We start from the raw sequence: 17,839 nt of genomic DNA on the forward strand, positions 1-17,839 counted from the left end.
AGGGAGGGGACTGTTGGTGTGCTTCGGAGAGAGCCAGGCCCGCTGCCGCCTCTGGAAATTGCTTGTCCCTTCTTCCCAGATGTCCAAGCCCACTGTTCCGTGTCTTGTCTGAAGCAGCTGGAAGTTGGGAGGGGCTGTGCGTTTCTGGGGTGGAGGCCGCTGAGCCATACGGCAAGTGGGCTTCCTCAGGAGCCCACTCCCCAAGCCCGGGCGCCCTGTGCAGGCCCCGCCACACGGAGTGGGAGGGAGATGTGTCGCTTATGAAGCAACCTGGTAACGGAGGTGGTTTTTATTTAGAGTTATATTTGCCTTATCAATCCAGCCAGTGTATTGGGTTGGCCAAAAACTTCGTTCGGGTTTTCCATAAGCTGTTATGGAAAAATCTGAATGAACTTTTTGGCCAACCCAGCATGTTTGGTGCCTATATGTGTATTGGGTTCTGTGCTGAATGCTGGGGATTCCATGCTAAATAAAAAAAGAGTCCTTACCCTCCAGAGGTAACATGTGTGCTGTGTCTACCATAGGTCTGCCCGAAAGCGATTTGAAACAGCTTATAACATTCAGAGGGAACAGTATGATTTAAAATTGGAAAAGTGGAACATGGTAAACATAGGGGAAAATAAAGCAAAGTGAGGAGAAGGTTTGTATGTGGAATTCAAGGCATAATGTTGGTATAGTTACCAGAGTTTGGCTACATATCTGACTTTGAGCTTCCTGGGAGTCAAAGCAAAGAAAGAAACAAGATCAGTTGCTTGACTCATGGTGTCCTTAAAATACCGCCAGGTCAATTTCTCTGAAGAACTGTTCCTGGTAGATACCTGCGGATGGGTATTCGTGAGGAGACCCAGTGAGATGGGCAGACAGGCAGGTCGTCTTAGGTTTGGCCCTGAGGTCCACAGGGAGAGCTGATGCCACGGGCCCATCCCACCAATTAACCTGGGTATTTGTTGTCTTGAGAGGTGAGGTCAGCTGCAGTGCTTGGTGCCAAATCTGCTGGCCACTCCAACTGTTGAAAACAGGATGCTGAGTCACATCCTGCAGGTCTGCAGCGTCCTGACTTCGCGTGCCCGTCACAATGGGAGGCTCGCCCGGGCAGCTTGGTCCCCCACTTTTCCGAAAGTGTGGTCTCAGAGCAGGAAAACGCTAAAATTAGGTCTTACGTGGGCCAGGGCCATGTGTGAGGCTCTCGAAATCTGGACAGCCATAGACGGAGAGGAACCCAGAGAGGGGAGCTTCCCATCATCCTCCACTGCCTTAGGCATGAAGCGAGGCTGCTGCTGTTATGGAAACACAGAGGGGAAATGGTCCTGAGGCAGGGAGAGATCTCAGGTGCTGAGGGTCAGAGCATCCAAGAGGGAAGCAGGAAGTCAGGACGTCTGCCAGTGATGATGACCAGTGAGAGGGTCTTAAGTTTTTAATCACTGGCCAATAGAGAAGAATTAAAAGGAGTGTTTTTGCCAAGATCCAGTTAAGTGGAATTAAAAAAAATTTTTTTAAGTAATTTAAAAAATTCAGAAACAAAAACGTACATAAAAGTCGCAAATATAGTACAAATAACATTTTTCTAATCCTCAGACCCCATTCAGGGTCCACCATTTGTCCCAACAGTGTCCTCTGTTGTAAAGGATCCAGGTCAGGATCGCCTGCTGCATGTAGTGGTCCTGTCTCCTGACTCTCCTTCAGTCTGGGACATTCCTTAGTCTTTCTTTGACTCTCGTGACCTGGACACTTTTGAAGGGAGAGGCCCGTCAGTTTGTAGAATGTCTCTCAGTTTGGGGTTGACTGATGTTCCCTCAAAATTAGATTCGGGTCGTGCAACACCATGTGTCTCATCACCGGTGATGTTCACCATGGTCGTCAAGTGGCTTTGCCCGGCTTCTTTACTGCACAGGTATTCTTTTCCCCCTTTATCAAGAAGTGTTTCTTGGGGGGGAATACTTCGAAATTAGGTCAGTACCTGATGCCCCCTCAACTTTTCCATTGATTTATATCTGTGTGGACTCCTGTTTGTCTGTTTCGTGCATCGGTTCATAGTCTGTTAATTGTATTGACTTCAAGGTTCAAATTGTCCCCCATTTAGCCTGTGGGGTCTCATTCAAGCTGGCTTCCCTGTCCCTTGACGTATCCACATCTTCTTTTAAGCACTGCGTTATTTTCTGACACCAGATGGCAGACCTCATCTTGTTCTTTCCATCCCCCATCTCTGGAATCCCTCATTTCTCCAAGGAGCCCTACCTAGTTCCTTTTAGTAGAGAATGGAATTTCAAAACCGAGACAGGTGGTGATTATTTTGTGAATCACTATCTTGTGCACCTGGAACTAACAGTGGTGTAGGTCAATTATACTTCAACAAAAAAACTTTTTAATAAAGAATTTATGAAGCATTTTAACCCCTGTGAATAATAATTGGAAGGGATAATTGATGGATGAGATTAGGAGCTGGGGCTGGACCTAGAAATCTGACAGTGGAATGCAGACCATGGAAAGTGGTAGATACAGGTTGTCACGTTCCATTTATTTGGGTTTTAGTTGATCCATGGGCATATCTGAGAACTAAATGTCCACTAAGTTAAAAAAGCAGAAAATATTACATTTTCTTTTCGTGTACTCTATATAAAGATTCCTTGAAGCTCTTTCTACTCTCTAAAAACAAACAATATTAATTAAGGACTTTTCTTTTGAAGAAATAAAATTATACCAAATTAATCTGGAAAACAAAAACAAAGAAGCTGAGGTAAGTGTACTTATTATTACTGTTGGGGGCATTGCTCTCCGCAGGCCCCTTCAGTGGGCAGAATTAGGGAATATGTGGAGGTACGTGCACACGCAAGCACACACATGCACACACACGTTTGCATCTGTATTTTTTTCTGTATTTAAATATATTGAAAGCCATAAATTCAAGCTAATACCTTCAATTCTGATCCAACATCTCTGGGTTCATTCTAGTTTTTTCTCTCTCCATATTTGTAATCCCTTTTCTTTCTTTTTTTAAAAATAAATTTATTTATTTTATTTATTTTTATTTTTGGCTGTGTTGGGTCTTCGTTGCTGCGCACGGGCTTTCTCTAGTTGCGGCGAGCAGGGGCTACTCTTCGTTGTGGTGCACGGGCTTCTCATTGCGGTGGCTTCTCTTGTTGTGGAGCACGGGCTCTAGGCACGCGGGCTTTAGTATTTGTGGCATGTGGGCTCAGTAGTTATGGCACACGGGCTTGGTTGCTCCGCGGCATGTGGGATATTCCCAGACCAGGGCCTGAACCCATGTCCCCTGCGTTGGCAGGCAGATTCTTAACCACTGCGCCACCAGGGAAGCCCCTGTAATCCCTTTTCTGATAGTGAGGAACCGTGCTCCCGTTGTCCCTAAAGTGTTTACTTGTTTGATCGACTCCCCTATCTGCAGCCACCTCTCCGCTGCTCACCACACCCTCTCCCTAACCCAGAGGCCTGCCTTGCTTTGCCCACCAGATGGTTTTCGGTCTGAATTGTTGGGGAAGAGAAGCAGACTTACTTTCTTCACTCTGTGTTTCCCCATGGGTGTCAATTCAGCAGAGGTTCGATGCTTACCGGTGAGACTCCTGGTGTCTTCTCCTGCCTTTTCCACTTTTTGGCCACATGAATTTGGACATGCGACTTGATGTCTCTGAGCTTCAGTTTCCCCGTATAAAATACTCATAGGTGGATGCTGAGGATTAGGTTAATATTAGGTTAATGTGTATGACATGCCCAGCATGACACACAGCAAAGATGTTTCTTATCGGTTTTATATTTACTGAGTGCACATCTGAGGGGTGTCCAGAGACTGAGAAGTTGTAGCCTTGGCTCTCAGGACTCCAGTGATGAAGAGAACTTAGTTGTGTTGTTTGAAACACTTGGTTGCCAAGAGGACCTGACTGTAACTGCATTTATGCAGTGAGTCTTTTGTTTTATCCAGAGGTTGTAATGCTTAGTTAGAGGTGTCTGATAACTGATTGAAGCTTGAGAACTATTTTCCCAGGTTACATGTTTTAGTTGAGTAATAGGGCATCTTTTTAATTTATTTTTTTATTGAAGTATAGTTGATGTATAATATAAGTTACAGGTTACAATATAGTGATTCACGATTTTTTTTTTTTTTTTTTTTTTTTGCGGTACCTGGGCCTCTCCCGTTGCAGAGCACAGGCTCCGGACGCGCAGGCCCAGCGGCCATGGCTCACGGGTCCAGCCACTCCGCGGCATGTGGGATCTTCCCGGACCGGGACACAAACCCGTGTCCCCTGCATCGGCAGGTGGACCCCCAACCACTGCGCCACCAGGGAAGCCCCCGATTCACAATTTTTAAAGGTTATACTCCATTTATAGTTTTAAAAACTATTGGCTGGGGCTTCCCTGGTGGCGCAGTGGTTGAGAGTCCGCCTGCCGATGCAGGGGACACGGGTTCATGCCCCAGTCCGGGAAGATCCCACATGCCGCGGAGCGGCTGGGCCAGTGAGCCATGGCCGCTGGGCCTGCGCGTCCGGAGCCTGTGTTCCGCAATGGGAGAGGCCACAGCAGTGAGAGGCCCGTGTAATGCAAAAAAAAAAAAAAAAAAAACTATTGGCTGTATTCCCTGTGTCGTACTGTATATCTTTGTAGCTTATTGCATAACATAATAGTTTGTACCTCTTGATCCCCTACCCTTATATTGCCCCTCCCTCCTTCTGTCTCCCCACTGGTAACCACTGGTTGGTTCTCTGTTATCTGTTAGTCTTATCTGTCCTGTTCATCCTGTGTGTGTTGAGCACCCACGGTTACAGATGCTCAGAGATGACCAAGGTGAGTTAGTCACAAAATGCTTTGAGGCTGGAGAAGGGTACAGCTCGGCCAGTTTATGAGTATTTACTTCTGAGTATCAACTCTATTATATGTCAGGCAGGGAGGGAGACTTAAAAAATTACGTGTGTCCTGGCCCTGGAGTCCCATCGTGAAGTTAAAATATACTGGTATGAAGATAACATCACCACCGGTTAGTAGGTAAATAGGTCCAGGAACATAGTTTGGGGCCTTGGGTTCCTATCCCTTTCTAAGTATATGACCTTGGATGAGTGACTTACCCTCTGAGCCTCAGTTTCTTCACCAGCACCGTGAGAGAAGGTGCTGTAACGTGTCGAAAGGGAAGAGCATGGCTTGCAGCTAGGGTGGTGAGGGAGGGCTTCCTGGAGAAGGCGTGAACGTTGGAAGGTGGACGGGACGTGGGGAGGCAAACAGGAGAGAGGCTGTGCTAGAGACCCAGAGTAGAAGAGTTGATGACCATGACATAGACGGGGATGGAGCAGAAATCGCATGGAGTGTGGGAGGAATAGTGTAAGAGCTGATACAAGGAAGCTTTTTATTATAAATCACTTTTGCTGATTGCATTATAAGCTCCCTGAGGTCAGAGAGTGTTGGATGACTGAAATTTAGTTAGTGACATGGCATGGCTAACTGGCTGCCATACAAAGCAAGCACAAGGACTCTGGGTTCTATAGATAATGCTGCATCATTGAAAGTTCTGGAGCTGCGGCATAATGTAACAAGAGCAGTGGCTGGGAACCAAGGCTTGGGGTCCTCTCTTCTCTGCCCTGACTCTCGTTAGGCTGCAAGCTCCCGGTACAGCTGTGCTCTCCCATATCCTAGCTGGTAGCCGCACGTGGCTAGTTAAAATTTAATTGAAATCAAATAAAATGACAAATTCAGCTCATCAGTCACACTCATCGCATTTCAAGTGTTCAGAACATAGGCCTCTATGGCCAATGGCTGCTGTATTGGACGGCACAGGTGGAGAAGATGTCCTTTCTCTTGGAAAGCCCTGCCCTGCAGGGGCCCTGAGGACCAAGCACAGAGCCGGGCACACAGTGAGTGGATGTCGCACGGCTTACAGGCCTGGGGGACTGGGAAGGAAAGGGCGCCCTGGAAAGGTTAGGACTTGGCGACCCATGAATATGGGATGGGCTGCATCCCAAAGAAAGGGCCGAGAACCGGGGACAGTTGAGACAATTCGTTCTTGGAATTTTTGAGTTATTTCAAAACCATTTCCTTCGTGTGCCTGTTATTTCTGGCTGGCTAGGTTGCCTCTGCTGCCATTGCGTTTCCTGCACAATGTGGCCTTTCTCCCTCTGTGCTCACGAAGGGGGCTTAGATACCGGTGTACCAGAGGTTCACGGGAAGATACACCGGCTCCGGCTTCCACAGACGGGGCCTGAGGGCTCTTGGGGGCCATCGAGGAGCTGTCCCAAGGTTTGGGAAGCCGATCCAAGGTGTGTTACTTGCTGTCTCACTTTTCCGGGAGGGGTTGGGGGGAAGTCCCGATTTTGCGAGCTTGTTGGTATATTCAGCTGCTTGCTCCTACCCATTGGTAGGAAGGAGTGCTGTGTAGCTGGCTGCAGAGAATGTCTCTTACTGTCCAAAATACTTCTGGACATTCCTTCTCTCTGAGAGAAGCCTACGCCTTCTAGCCAAACAATACATGCCCCAGCAGCAAAGACATTTGTAACGAGCCCTGCCAGCATTTCTTGCCAGTGACCCCATTCCCTAAGTATAAGGCCCTGCAGAGCTGGAGTTTCCCTGTTGTCAGCATCCTGTGTGGAGGGGAGCTTTTGGGGGGCTCTAGCTGATCAGTGTGTCAGGTGAGTTGTTTGCTTAGGCCCCGAAGAATGGCATATGGGACAAGGCCTTGCTGAATGCCCCGTAAAGGACAAAATAAAAATAAGGCCTCAGCACGGCCCGGGGTCTTTGTGACTTTTGAACTTGACTTCAAAATGAGGGAGGCACCCATGGGAGAACAGTGAAGAGAGTTTTCCATCTCCACCTGCAGGCTGCTTACCTTACTCCGTGTACAAGTCTTCCGTCTCCTTTGCATCTTTGCAAACTTCATTTTGGTAGCAAGGGGGTTCTGGATCCATCTAAAACATTGCCAGGAGGTTTTAAGGTAGACTTGCATCCATCCAGCTCTACCTGCTGCTCCTGTGGCTGCAGGTCACCCCGTCCTGCTGTCTGACCTCAGGATTCTACAGGAAGAGCCCCGAACTTGGAGCCTGTCAATCTCGTCCGGCCCCTTATGGGCCGTACGACTGCAGACACGTCGTCTATCTTCTCTGTTTTGGTTCTTTCATCAGAAAAGTGGCATTGTAAGAATTAAGTGAAGAAATGTAGGGGCAAGCTCTCTGTAAATTATGAAGCCCCATTCAGATTGGAGGTATCATTGACTTACTTAAAATAACCCTCGATGAGTGGCTACTAGGCCTTCGGGTGCTGAGAACTCCTGGCTCAAGCACTCGCCCAGGGTTTGATTCTTAGCTTTGCACATTCTGAAACTGGAATATTAGTTCACCCAGGGATGATCAAGTTCTGAGAAACCAACTCATGCTAACCAGACTTAGAAGGAACTGACGTATAAACCTGAATAGACATTTATGAATTCTCAGTGGAACCTCTTACCACAGAGCCCAGATCCTCGTCCCCTGTTCACTGGAGGGCATGTGTAGCAGAATCTTCCTGTTCTCCTGCTCCTTGCCCTCTTTGTCCCTGTTTACAGGTCCTTCGAGGCCCAGCTTGGTAGTGTTTCAGGGAGATCTCCCTGGACCCCCAGGCTGGGCTGGGCATCCCTCCTGAGTGTGTGTGTGTGTGTGTGCACGTGCGTGTGCATATATGGCACCTTATACATCCCTGCATCATGGGACCTGCTGCACTACATTGCAGGTACTGTCCTGCGTCTGTCTGACCCACTGGACTGTGCTGTTGCTCCGGGGCAGAAACCATTTCTGTTTCACTTTGCATCCCCAGGGTTTAGCACTGACCAGGCACGATAGAGGCACAGTCAGTATTTAACCTAGATGGAATTAATGGAACCTCCTCTTGGGAGTGTTCACGGGCACCACCTTTTCTGTAGTGACAACTTTATATGCATTCCATTTTTTTCTTGAATTATCGTCAAGTCCACTGGACAAACCAGTCTACTCAGTAATCGCTGGGCAGAGCTGAGTGCGATCGAGGGTTAATTCTATCCATGCAAAAGTATCAATAGTTCAGTTCGTTTCAACCAGTCCAATTTGAATCTTTTTTTTTTTTTGAAGTATAGTTGAGTTACAATGTTGTGTTAATTTCTACCCTTTTTTGAGCCTATACTTTTATGCTCATTTTCTCTGGGGTTTTTTTTTTTGCAGGAGGTAGTATCAGAAATCCTAAAATCATAACTGGTTAATAAGTTCCTGTTTCGTCATCTATAAAATAAGTATAATAATGCCTGCTCTGCCTGCATGGGAGAGCTTCATGAAGATCAAATAGGTTGACATTAGCCAGAGTGCTTTGTCAACAGCAGAGCTTATCAGACGTCTGATCCCTCCTTATGATTGTCATCTCAGATGACTGTAATGCAGGGCTGCCTTTCAAGGGCAGGAACACCTGTGAGTCTGAAAGTATTGGTAGAAGAAGAGCACATGCAATTATCTGCTAACCTGTTTTGCTGCTTCCCAGGAGGGTATTATTTTGTTTTTTTGACCTAGTGTGACCTCCCTACATTGCACCTAATTGTGTTAATCTTCCGAGAGGACCACACGTTTTGATTGGTGTTATCTTCCACCAGCAAAAACATTTATCGTGTACCTACTGTGTGTAAGGTACTCTTATGAAGGCCACAAGGGGAGCCAGTTTCCTCTGTGTCTTCTGTTATTGTTAAGTTCAGGGGTTCTTAGCCCTGGATGTGCATCGGGACAATTTCTGGGACTTTTTAAAAAGCAGATGCTGAGGGCCTCCCTGGTGGCGCAAGTGGTTGAGAGTCCGCCTGCCGATGCAGGGGATACGGGTTCGTGCCCCGGTCTGGGAGGATCCCATATGCCGCGGAGCGGCTGGGCCCGTGAGCCATGGCCGCTGAGCCTGCGCGTCCGGAGCCTGCGCGTCCGGAGCCTGTGCTCCGCAACGGGGGAGGCCACAACAGTGAGAGGCCCGCATACTGCAAAAAAAAAAAAAAAAAGCAGATGCTGAGGACTCGTCACAGACCTTCTGAACTAGAATTGGCTGACGTTAGGCCTGGATGTGAATATGTTTTAAAAGTTTCATAGGTTCTTCCGATATATGGCCAGAGTTGGAAATTAGGAGCATTAGTATCATATTCTGTAGTGTGATGTTTCTACACCTGATGTTTCCCTTCTTCAAGGAATTATGTTTCTAAGTGGCCTGGCACACTTCCAAACTGCCCAAACATAGACCCATCCCTTAAGGCTTGGCTTAGCATGGTTCTCCTTAGTCTGCAAATATTTGGCTATTCGAATGAATGAACAGAGAGCCCTGTAAGTGAATATCAGAACATACCCATAATAGACCAAGCATTAGAACCCAGAAATATGGATTCCCAGACCAGTGCCTTGTATTTTCTTAGAACTTCCATGTGCACCAGAGTCACCAAGGGCCTTGGTTGAAAATGAGGTTGCCCAGGCTCTCCCCAGGACGCTTTCAGGAGCTGGACTGGCTTCCTTCATTTGTCAGAGAGGAAAGAAGGCCTTCCCCGCAGAGCTTGGGAATTAGACGGGGTGGCACAGCTGAGAGCCTCATGTGGCCTCTGCCACGTGGTGGGCGCTCGGGCAGTGGCGGTGCTCTTGCTGAGAAGCAGCTTCTTGACCAGCATGGCTGTGCTGCTCCCCTCCCTCCAGCCCCCCAGGATCCCCATTCAGTCCAGAAGGACCAAATGATGTGTCCTGTCCCATAACTGTGATGGTGGCAGCCCTGCTGCTTGCCCCCCGGGGGCTGATGCCCAGTCTTCTCTTTCTGAGGATGTTTCCCTGCATCTTTCCCGCACCTGATGCATTCATGTGCTGGGAAGAAGGACTGGGGATGGGTCCTGTCCTTACTCCTTGGTGATGCTGAGCTTGGCCGTCAGGGCAGGCAGGGCAGAGGTGGCTGCAGGGTCTCCTCTCTGATTCTCACTCTGGACGGGCAGGGGCGAGGGCGTTCCAGGGGTTAAGAAGGTGGGCGTGGGCCCGAGAGATGTGGGTCTCATCCCATCTTGTAAAGATTACGCTCCTGCAGCTGAAGTTTCCTCAATTGCAAAATAAGCATAATCGTAGTGTATGTTTCACTTAATCCTCTTGTGTGAGGATTAATCGATCATTTGGGAGCTGGGAGAGCCTTCCAGAGGAGGCCCTCCCAGAAGTCTACTCAGTGCCCTTCCTTCACAGAATGTTCCAGAACCCATCACTTAGACAGTTCCTTTTCCCAGCCCTACAGGTTTCCTTTTGCAGGGGACTCATCCCATCCTGCCCTGCACTATCGTTGGTTGCATGCTTACTTTATTTCCAGCTGCTCCCGCTGGGTGGGTTTCGGGGTCCTGGCCCACACCCTCCGGGACCCACACCTGCCCTCCCACTGCAGCCTGCCCTGCGCCCCTTGTGTGAGGTTCTCAGAGCACCTCCCGACCTCTACCTGGAATGCCGTCCCCCACACCCCAGATTTGCCTCCTCCAGGAGTGATTAGCACGACTGAAGGATTTCCAGAACGAAATGGTGCTTGTGAAAACACCCAGTAACTAACTGTGGCCGCTGCCCACGGTCACTGTTGGGTGAATGGATGGTGATATGTGACGGTTTGAACAAGGATGGGGTCCTCATGGCTCGGGGCGGGTTACTGGGCCACCAGCTGTTTTTCCTCGCAGTTTCTAATACACACACCCTGCTGCTCATTCCCGAGGCCCACTGCGAAGCCGTAGGAGTAAAGTGATTAGAGGAACTTCAGCTGTTTTGCTCCCTGTGAATGGCCCTCTTTCATCAGGATGTGCAGGGACAAGGGCCTTTTTAAACCCAAATATCAGGGAAGGACGAGAGTTCCACCAGAGCCATTTGCCGTCTGGGTGGGAACGCCATCTGGACGGGGACTCTGCTTTCCTGGAGGGCCCCATCCAGCCTCTTCTTCAGACGTTCAGCCTTCTCTGGAGGGCGGGAAAGGCAGGGGCTGGGGGCAGTTCCGTTCACGATGTGACCACGGCAGTCCCGGACCTTTTCTGTTGTACTGACGTCTGCACCTCCAGCCAGCCAGCTCCCTACTTCTGCTCTTCAGAGGTTTCCAGCCCAAGTTAGTAAGTATCGCCACCGCTGATTTCTGCCCACCCACCCCGCCCCCGTGTCGTGTCTTGGTTTCTGGATGACACTGGCTGTTGCTGCTCTGAGGGCTGGGGTTTTCTGGAGGATCCTGTCTGCCTGCAGTGCCCTGCAGAAATTATGAGCCCGTGTCATCTCCTAAAACCGGGGTCTGAGACATCTGTATTGTGGAGATAAAAGCGGTGAGGATGGAGGAGGGAGGGCAGGGGCTGGTTCTTAATCCCCCGTCAGGACTTTTCCATTTTGTTTGCCTGGGTCTGACCTCCTGGAGCTTTAGTCGCTCTCTTCAGGGCACCAGCATCTTTGGGCAGAAGGCTGATTTCTCCATAGTTGGGATGGGTGGTTTGTGAGTTTGTTTCCTCCTCCCCAGAACCTAGTAAAGTACGAGTGCCCCCCACCCCCAACCCCGAAATGGATTTCGTAAAGGACTTCCTTCCCCGGCGAGGTGTCTTGAGACGGATGAATTGAATCGGGTTCTGTGCCTCTCATATCAGAGCCCTGGCCCCTGGCTGGGAGAGAGTGTTCACGTCAGCCGCCCACAGGGCGCAGGAGGCTCTGGGCCCAGAGTGAGCTCAGAGCAGAAGACGGGAAACAGGGTCATAAAGAATATCTGTGTCTCGTTTTCCTAAGTCCCATGACTGCCGTGCTCTGTGGCCTCTCGCCTCCGAGAGTCATCCAGTGAGGTTTTCCTTGTGCTGTTATCTGCTTACTGTCTCTGCAGATGCAGGACCATCTCACGGGCTTGGGATGCTGTGTTGTTCTCTGAGCTTCCCCGCAGCTTCAAATCTCCTCTTTACAGTAAACGCCTGTGACTAATTTCGGGAGGAGGACAGGAGCAGAGTGTTCCAGGGCCCCCATCCACACAGCCCCCTGACTTCATGTGTAGCTGGGAGGCTGTGATTCTGTATTGGCCTCAGGAACACTGAGGACCAACTGGCCTTGTAAGTGATCACGGGATAAAACCAGCCTATGCTTTTGCATTGTTCCTTCCCCCCGCCCCAAGGAAATGTAAGGGAAACCAAGGGGAATTTTTGCCCATGATTTCCAAGGCAAAGGTCACCATCAATGGCTGGCTGTTTCCAGAGGGCTCAGGTTTCTGGTCAGTATGGATTTTTTTTTTCCTTTTTTTTTTTTTTTTTTTAAACTCATGAACAAAAAGAGGTTGATGATGCCTTGCAAAGATTTTTTTCCCCCAGCTGCTTCGATGAACTGATTGTTGTTTGAAGTTTCATGCGTTTTGGAGTCTTTCAGACAGTGATGAGAATAGGTAGTAAGTGATCCGTGTCTATCTAAAGCAGCATAGTTCTGAAAACAAACTCAGTTGTAGGGTTTTAAGGAAGGAGTGGGTGATAAGTTTCAGGGGTGGAAAAGTGTTGGGTAAGTCTGCAATTTGCTTAAACTAGACAACCTGGATTTTCTGTTGGCCAATGGATGCTAAAGAGCTTTTTGTCTCCCGTGGGTAAGTGAGACTCACAGAAAGGGTGCTTCTCGTTTCTTCCATTATTTATAGTCCTGGGCTCCTCAACACTTGAAACTTGCCGCACAGATACGGGACTCACAGAGTGGAAACGATGACTTGGCAGTACACGCGTGATGGTAGATGAAGAAGTGCTGTCCATATGTAAAGTGTTGCCTTTAGGAAAGAGATAAAGCCCAGTTGTCCGTAACTCAAAGACCCGGATAAGAGGGGCAGAACTGAAACCTTCATATTTGGTATTTGAGCCGTCATGATTTTTAGCGTGAGAATTTAACCAGAAAAATGAGCAGATTTTATTGTGGACTTCATAGTATGGAAGATAATCATTTTTCAATTCCAGGAGCTGCTGACTTAAATGCTAGTCCATGTGGTGAGTTTTCTTAGCTCCTAGGGTTGTATTTTAGACTTAGCTGAGTTTTTTATTCCAGGATGAGAATGTTTAACTATTTACATTAGCTGTCTGGGGCAGTGGTGATTTTGCTGTTTTATATTACAGAAAATGTTCTTGTGTTTCTGTCAGGAATTGATTTGCTTTCTATTAAAAAAAAATAGCACTCCTGTTACTTAGAGATTTTTTTTTCAAATCAAATTGTTTATTGGTTGCTGAAGAGAGAATGAATGATTTGTGTAGTTCCCTATAATTTGTGATCTTCTTTCACAAAATTAATAAACATGAAATGTTTTTGCATTTTAAAGTATAGTACATATTTTATATTACTTTGAAAATTAAAAAATTTATAAAAGTTAATATTTGCTCAACAGAGTAAGTTTGGAAGAGAAGATAATTATAGGTGGTACAACCCTCCCCCCACAGAAAAAAACAATTTTGGTGTATCTTATGTGTAGTTTTCAGAGATGATGTTATTTTTAAATAATTGGTGGTAATTAACAGCTAATACAGTCCATTGGTTTATACAGTCTTAATTTCTGCATAAGATAAAGATTTTGTTTTGGTAGCCAAATCGTGAAAGTGAAATTTTTTATTGTAATTTAAAAAATTATATGTTGAATATAAATGTTATTGCTTTTTTAAAATAACAAAGACCAAAGATTCATTCTGCTGAGAAATTCATTGGGTCAACTTGAGATTTTTCTACAGGTTTTCCACACAGCAAGCTTGACTAAGTTAAACTGGTCAATAGCTACCCGCTTTTCTTAAGATGCAAACAAATAGTGAAAGTGTGATTTCATCTTCCTTGTATTCTGTAAAGGGAAGACACCAAGAAGCAGTGAGGTTGTTAAAAGTTCAGAGAGTTAGAAGCAAAGATCAACAGCAAGAGTACGAAAAATTAAAAGGGCACCACCCTCTGCTCATCAGAGAGTTGGTCTCTATTTTTAGAAGATGTTGTATTACAGAGTGGTCCCTTTACAGCATCCTGCAGGAAGGGGCTCCTACCTCTGGAGGAGGCCACGGAGAACCTTGGGTGTTTTAGCCGAAGCATTATTTTATCACATAAACTCTCCAGCAGCAGGCTTGTAGCAAAGGTTTGGGGGGAGTATGGTGTGAAATTACTATAGGAGCTATTTTATCCCATTTGCATGTTACATGCCACTCTCCAGCTTTTCCTCTGCAGCATGTCTCTGCCCATTTTCCTCTGTGAATTCCAGCCTAACTGCGCTCTGGTTTTTCCCCCCACAGCTTAAGTGAGAGTTTTTTCATGGTGAAAGGAGCAGCCCTCTTCTTACAACAGGGAAGCAGCCCTCAAGGCCAGCGGAGTCTTCAGCATCCCCACAAGCATGCAGGTGATGGCTCTAAATTGACGCTCTTACCCTGGGACTTATTTTCTGGGCAACAGAGGAACCCTCCATTACTGGTGGTGAGCACTTTGCTGGTTTTCAAGGCCAGGGAAATAGTGGAGCACAGGTTTGTAATGACAGGTGCGGGTAGATGCTCTTGAGCAGGCCACGCACGTTTTCCAGATGGCACCGGGAGCCAGTGACCCTTTGACCACGGAGTCTACGTAAGAAGGTCAGCAGCTTTCTGTTTGGATATAAAGATTTCCTACTCAGTGTATCAGTTAACTGCAGATTTTAAGTTACAGTATGACTTTTTAACAAATGCACCAGAACGCCTTATAGCCAGATGTGGTCCCCCTTGAAATTAACCACCCTGGGGTCCTAGATGCCTAGTCCGTCATTTCTCTGAGCTTTTGGAAAACTCTCATTTGGGGAATTTCTTTACGAGCCTTGGGCATATACTGGGGTGGGAAGTCGTTATTCTTTAATGGTGGGTTTGGTTTTTTGGAAGTAGACAGAAGTGATAAAGTGGGGATCAAACTCAGTATTAATTGAGGTCCAAAGGCAAGCAAATAAGAGATGCCTGCAAAGGAATAAGACTGGTTTTCTTAGGTGACTTGACTCTGAACCTGAAGGCAGTTTGGAGAGAGGAATTCAGGAAACACTTGCATACAAGTGGATCTTTGTAGCTGGTGGGGAGCCTCTGCAGGAACTTCTTGGACGGGCAGCATGTGTCGGAGTAGGAGCTGGAAAGGCCTCTGCCTTTCAGAACAATGGCAGGTCAAAGCAGCTAGCAGTTGGGGCCAGTTTTTTTTGTCACTTGGATCATCTTGTTCGTCTCACCTCAAGTCATCCAGCCTCATTTTGGAGCTGAGTGCTTAGGTTAGAATTTCCTATCTTGCATTTTATAGCAAACACGAAGGCTCAGTCAATATTTTCACATACTGATATTTATAATCAAGATTTAGGTCTGTTTTAAGCTAAGGAAACAATCTTCCTGCCCAAGGAGGCAGTGTGTTTCATGGAAAGAATATTTGCTTTGGAGCCAGACAGACCTGGCTTCTGATCCCAGTTCTACAACTCTACAGAACATTCATAGTCAACTTCTAAGCCTCGGTTTCCTAATCTTTACAACGGCCATCAAATATTGGTAACTCAGACGTCGTGGAATTTAAAATTTACACACGTAAACAGACTTAGCTTCTCTTAGGTGCTCAGCGTCCATTGCTGTAATTATTGCTACGGTGACTGCTGGTACAATACCACTATAAACAGAAGCTTCATTCTTGAATTTGCTAACGGTTCTGCCCTGTTAAGAGTGTAACTGTTTTTCGTGTCTTAACCATAACCCGTAAACAAACAAAGCCAGTGCTCAGCTTTGTTCCCCAAGTATGAAATGTCTCCTTCCTCTAATTCAAAGAATATTTTCGTACTGTGTGTGAGCCTGGGGAAAGTGACTGCAAAACCGTCATGTAAAAACCCTAAGTCCAGCTGCTTGGCACATCTCTGGCATGTACACGAGCGTAGGAAGGAAGCCTAGTGTGTTGGCTCTTCTGCCCTAGGGTCTAGGAGGGCTGGTGAACTCCAAAAGGCAGGGGGGCGCCCACGGTCCACAGATGCTCAGTAGGTGACCCTGGGGCAGGCACAGACTAGACTTCACGTCAAGTCCCCTGGACGACCCACGGTCCCCTAAGCGAACCCCCATGCCGAGCCGAGTACAGTGGAGGGTTAACTCTGTCCATATCAAGTAATTCAGCTCATGTCAGCCAGTCCAGTCAGGCTGAGACTCACTCTTTCCAGGGCTGACCTATACTTTAGGCTCACATTCTCTGCCTTTTTTTTTTGCAAGTGCTTACTGAACACTTGAACGTACAGAGACTGTGTGTGGCTACCAGGCCGGGGTTGGGATTTTTCTCTGTCAGCAATTACACATCTCAGCAGACAGTCCCACTGTGTGGAAAACGTCCCTTTCACTGAGCCACTCATCAGTCAAGGGGTTGGTTTCTGCTTTCGTCTGTGTGCTGCTGCGATTCGGAGTGGATCGTGGGGTGGGGGTGGGGGGCCCAGGTGGTCCCAGAGCCAGCCATGGTGGTTGTGTGCCACCCCGATCACGCTGGTGACACGACAGGTGAGGGCGCTGTTGGGGACAAGATGGGAACAGGGACCGTTACCTCCAAGTCATCCCTCGTAGGACATGGTGCCAGTGTAAGGTGTCTTCCACTGTGGGATCCTGTAAGAGAACAGACGAGGGGGCACGTTTCCAACGACCTGATTCCTCTCTGAGGCAGGAAGTACCGTTTGGACAGCATTTGTCAGCCTCCCCTAAAATTCAAAGGATGCTTTTGCAAAAGGAACCCAGCCAATGGATTGATCCCTCTGGGGTTCTAATTGTGATCTATAGGGTAATTTTTTTTTAAAAGATAATTCTGTTTCTTCAGGGTGTTGCACAAGTTGAAATGAATATGGATTTTCTATGAGTTACTCCCTGCACTTTCTTCTAGATCAGCATCTTTACAGATGAACCATTTCTTCAGAAAGAACCCCATGCAGACTTTTTTTTTTGAAAAAAGTGGCACTAGAACCACCCTTGCTACTTGCTAGTTATGAAGCTCAGGTACGGGGGCCCCTGTGCCTGGGACACACAGCCCTTCTTTGGTGAGGTGGATCCTGCGTAGCTGTGGAGACTCACTGCCTCAGAGAACCTTTCCTCCCCTCCCTATAGCCCAGAGGCACCCCTGGGACCCTGGGGCCGCTCAGAGATGTTCAAAAGCTGACTCTGGATTACTGCCTCTTTTTTTTTTTTTTTTTGTGCGGTACGCGGGCCTCTCACCGCTGTGGCCTCTCCCGTTGCGGAGCACAGGCTCCGGACGCGCAGTCTCAGCGGCCATGGCTCACGGGCCCAGCCACTCCGCGGCATGTGGGATCCTCCCGGACCGGGGCATGAACCTGTGTCCCCTGCATCGGCAGGCGGACTCTCAACCACTGCGCCACCAGGGAAGACCCATTACTGCCTCTTTCAAATAACCAAGGAGGTACAAAAAAGCGAGTACATAATTTTTAGCAAGAAAAAAATGACATTGCTGTTTAATCAAATTATGTCTCTGGGTACCCAGCACGTACCTGCATGCTATGGAGTCACTTAAACATTTCCTCTCCAGGTTGTAGAAGTCATGTCTCTCTCTCATGGAAAATGTAGGAGTTCAAAGCAGGAAATGACCCCCAGTCCTTTTTCCTTCAGACCAACCCTTAGCAAATCCCTGTCTTCAGCTGTGTCTATAGTTTCTGCTGTCCCCCACCCCCACCGCAAAGTCATGTTTGCCTGAATTTAATAACATTTCTCCTCTAGGCTTGTCTGCATTTTCAGATTTTGTATTTTAAAAAACCCATATTGCAATTATTTCAGAAAATAAAAGCAACTTTTAAAAACGTGGCAATAAACTGTCTCACCCATCCTCATCATGCACAACATTCAGGAGTGGACTAAGGGAAGTCCAGGTCTGCTTTCAGACCCTCGGAATCAGCCTATTCTAACCTATCCTGCCTAGAA

General features: G+C 47.5%; 1 protein-coding gene across 2 annotated transcripts in view; it reads left to right on the forward strand.

Annotated features, from left to right (window-relative positions):
* SSH1 (slingshot protein phosphatase 1) overlaps positions 1-17,839 on the forward strand; it is a 62,613-nt gene that overhangs the window by 14,206 nt on the left and 30,568 nt on the right. For both annotated transcript variants that reach the window (XM_060118602.1, XM_060118601.1), the window contains exon 3: positions 14,195-14,298. In XM_060118602.1, coding sequence (XP_059974585.1) covers positions 14,195-14,298 — 104 coding nt within the window. The remainder of the gene's footprint in view (positions 1-14,194; positions 14,299-17,839) is intronic.

Source organism: Mesoplodon densirostris, chromosome 15, assembly GCF_025265405.1.
Source record: "Mesoplodon densirostris isolate mMesDen1 chromosome 15, mMesDen1 primary haplotype, whole genome shotgun sequence".
Taxonomy (NCBI): domain Eukaryota; kingdom Metazoa; phylum Chordata; class Mammalia; order Artiodactyla; family Ziphiidae; genus Mesoplodon; species Mesoplodon densirostris.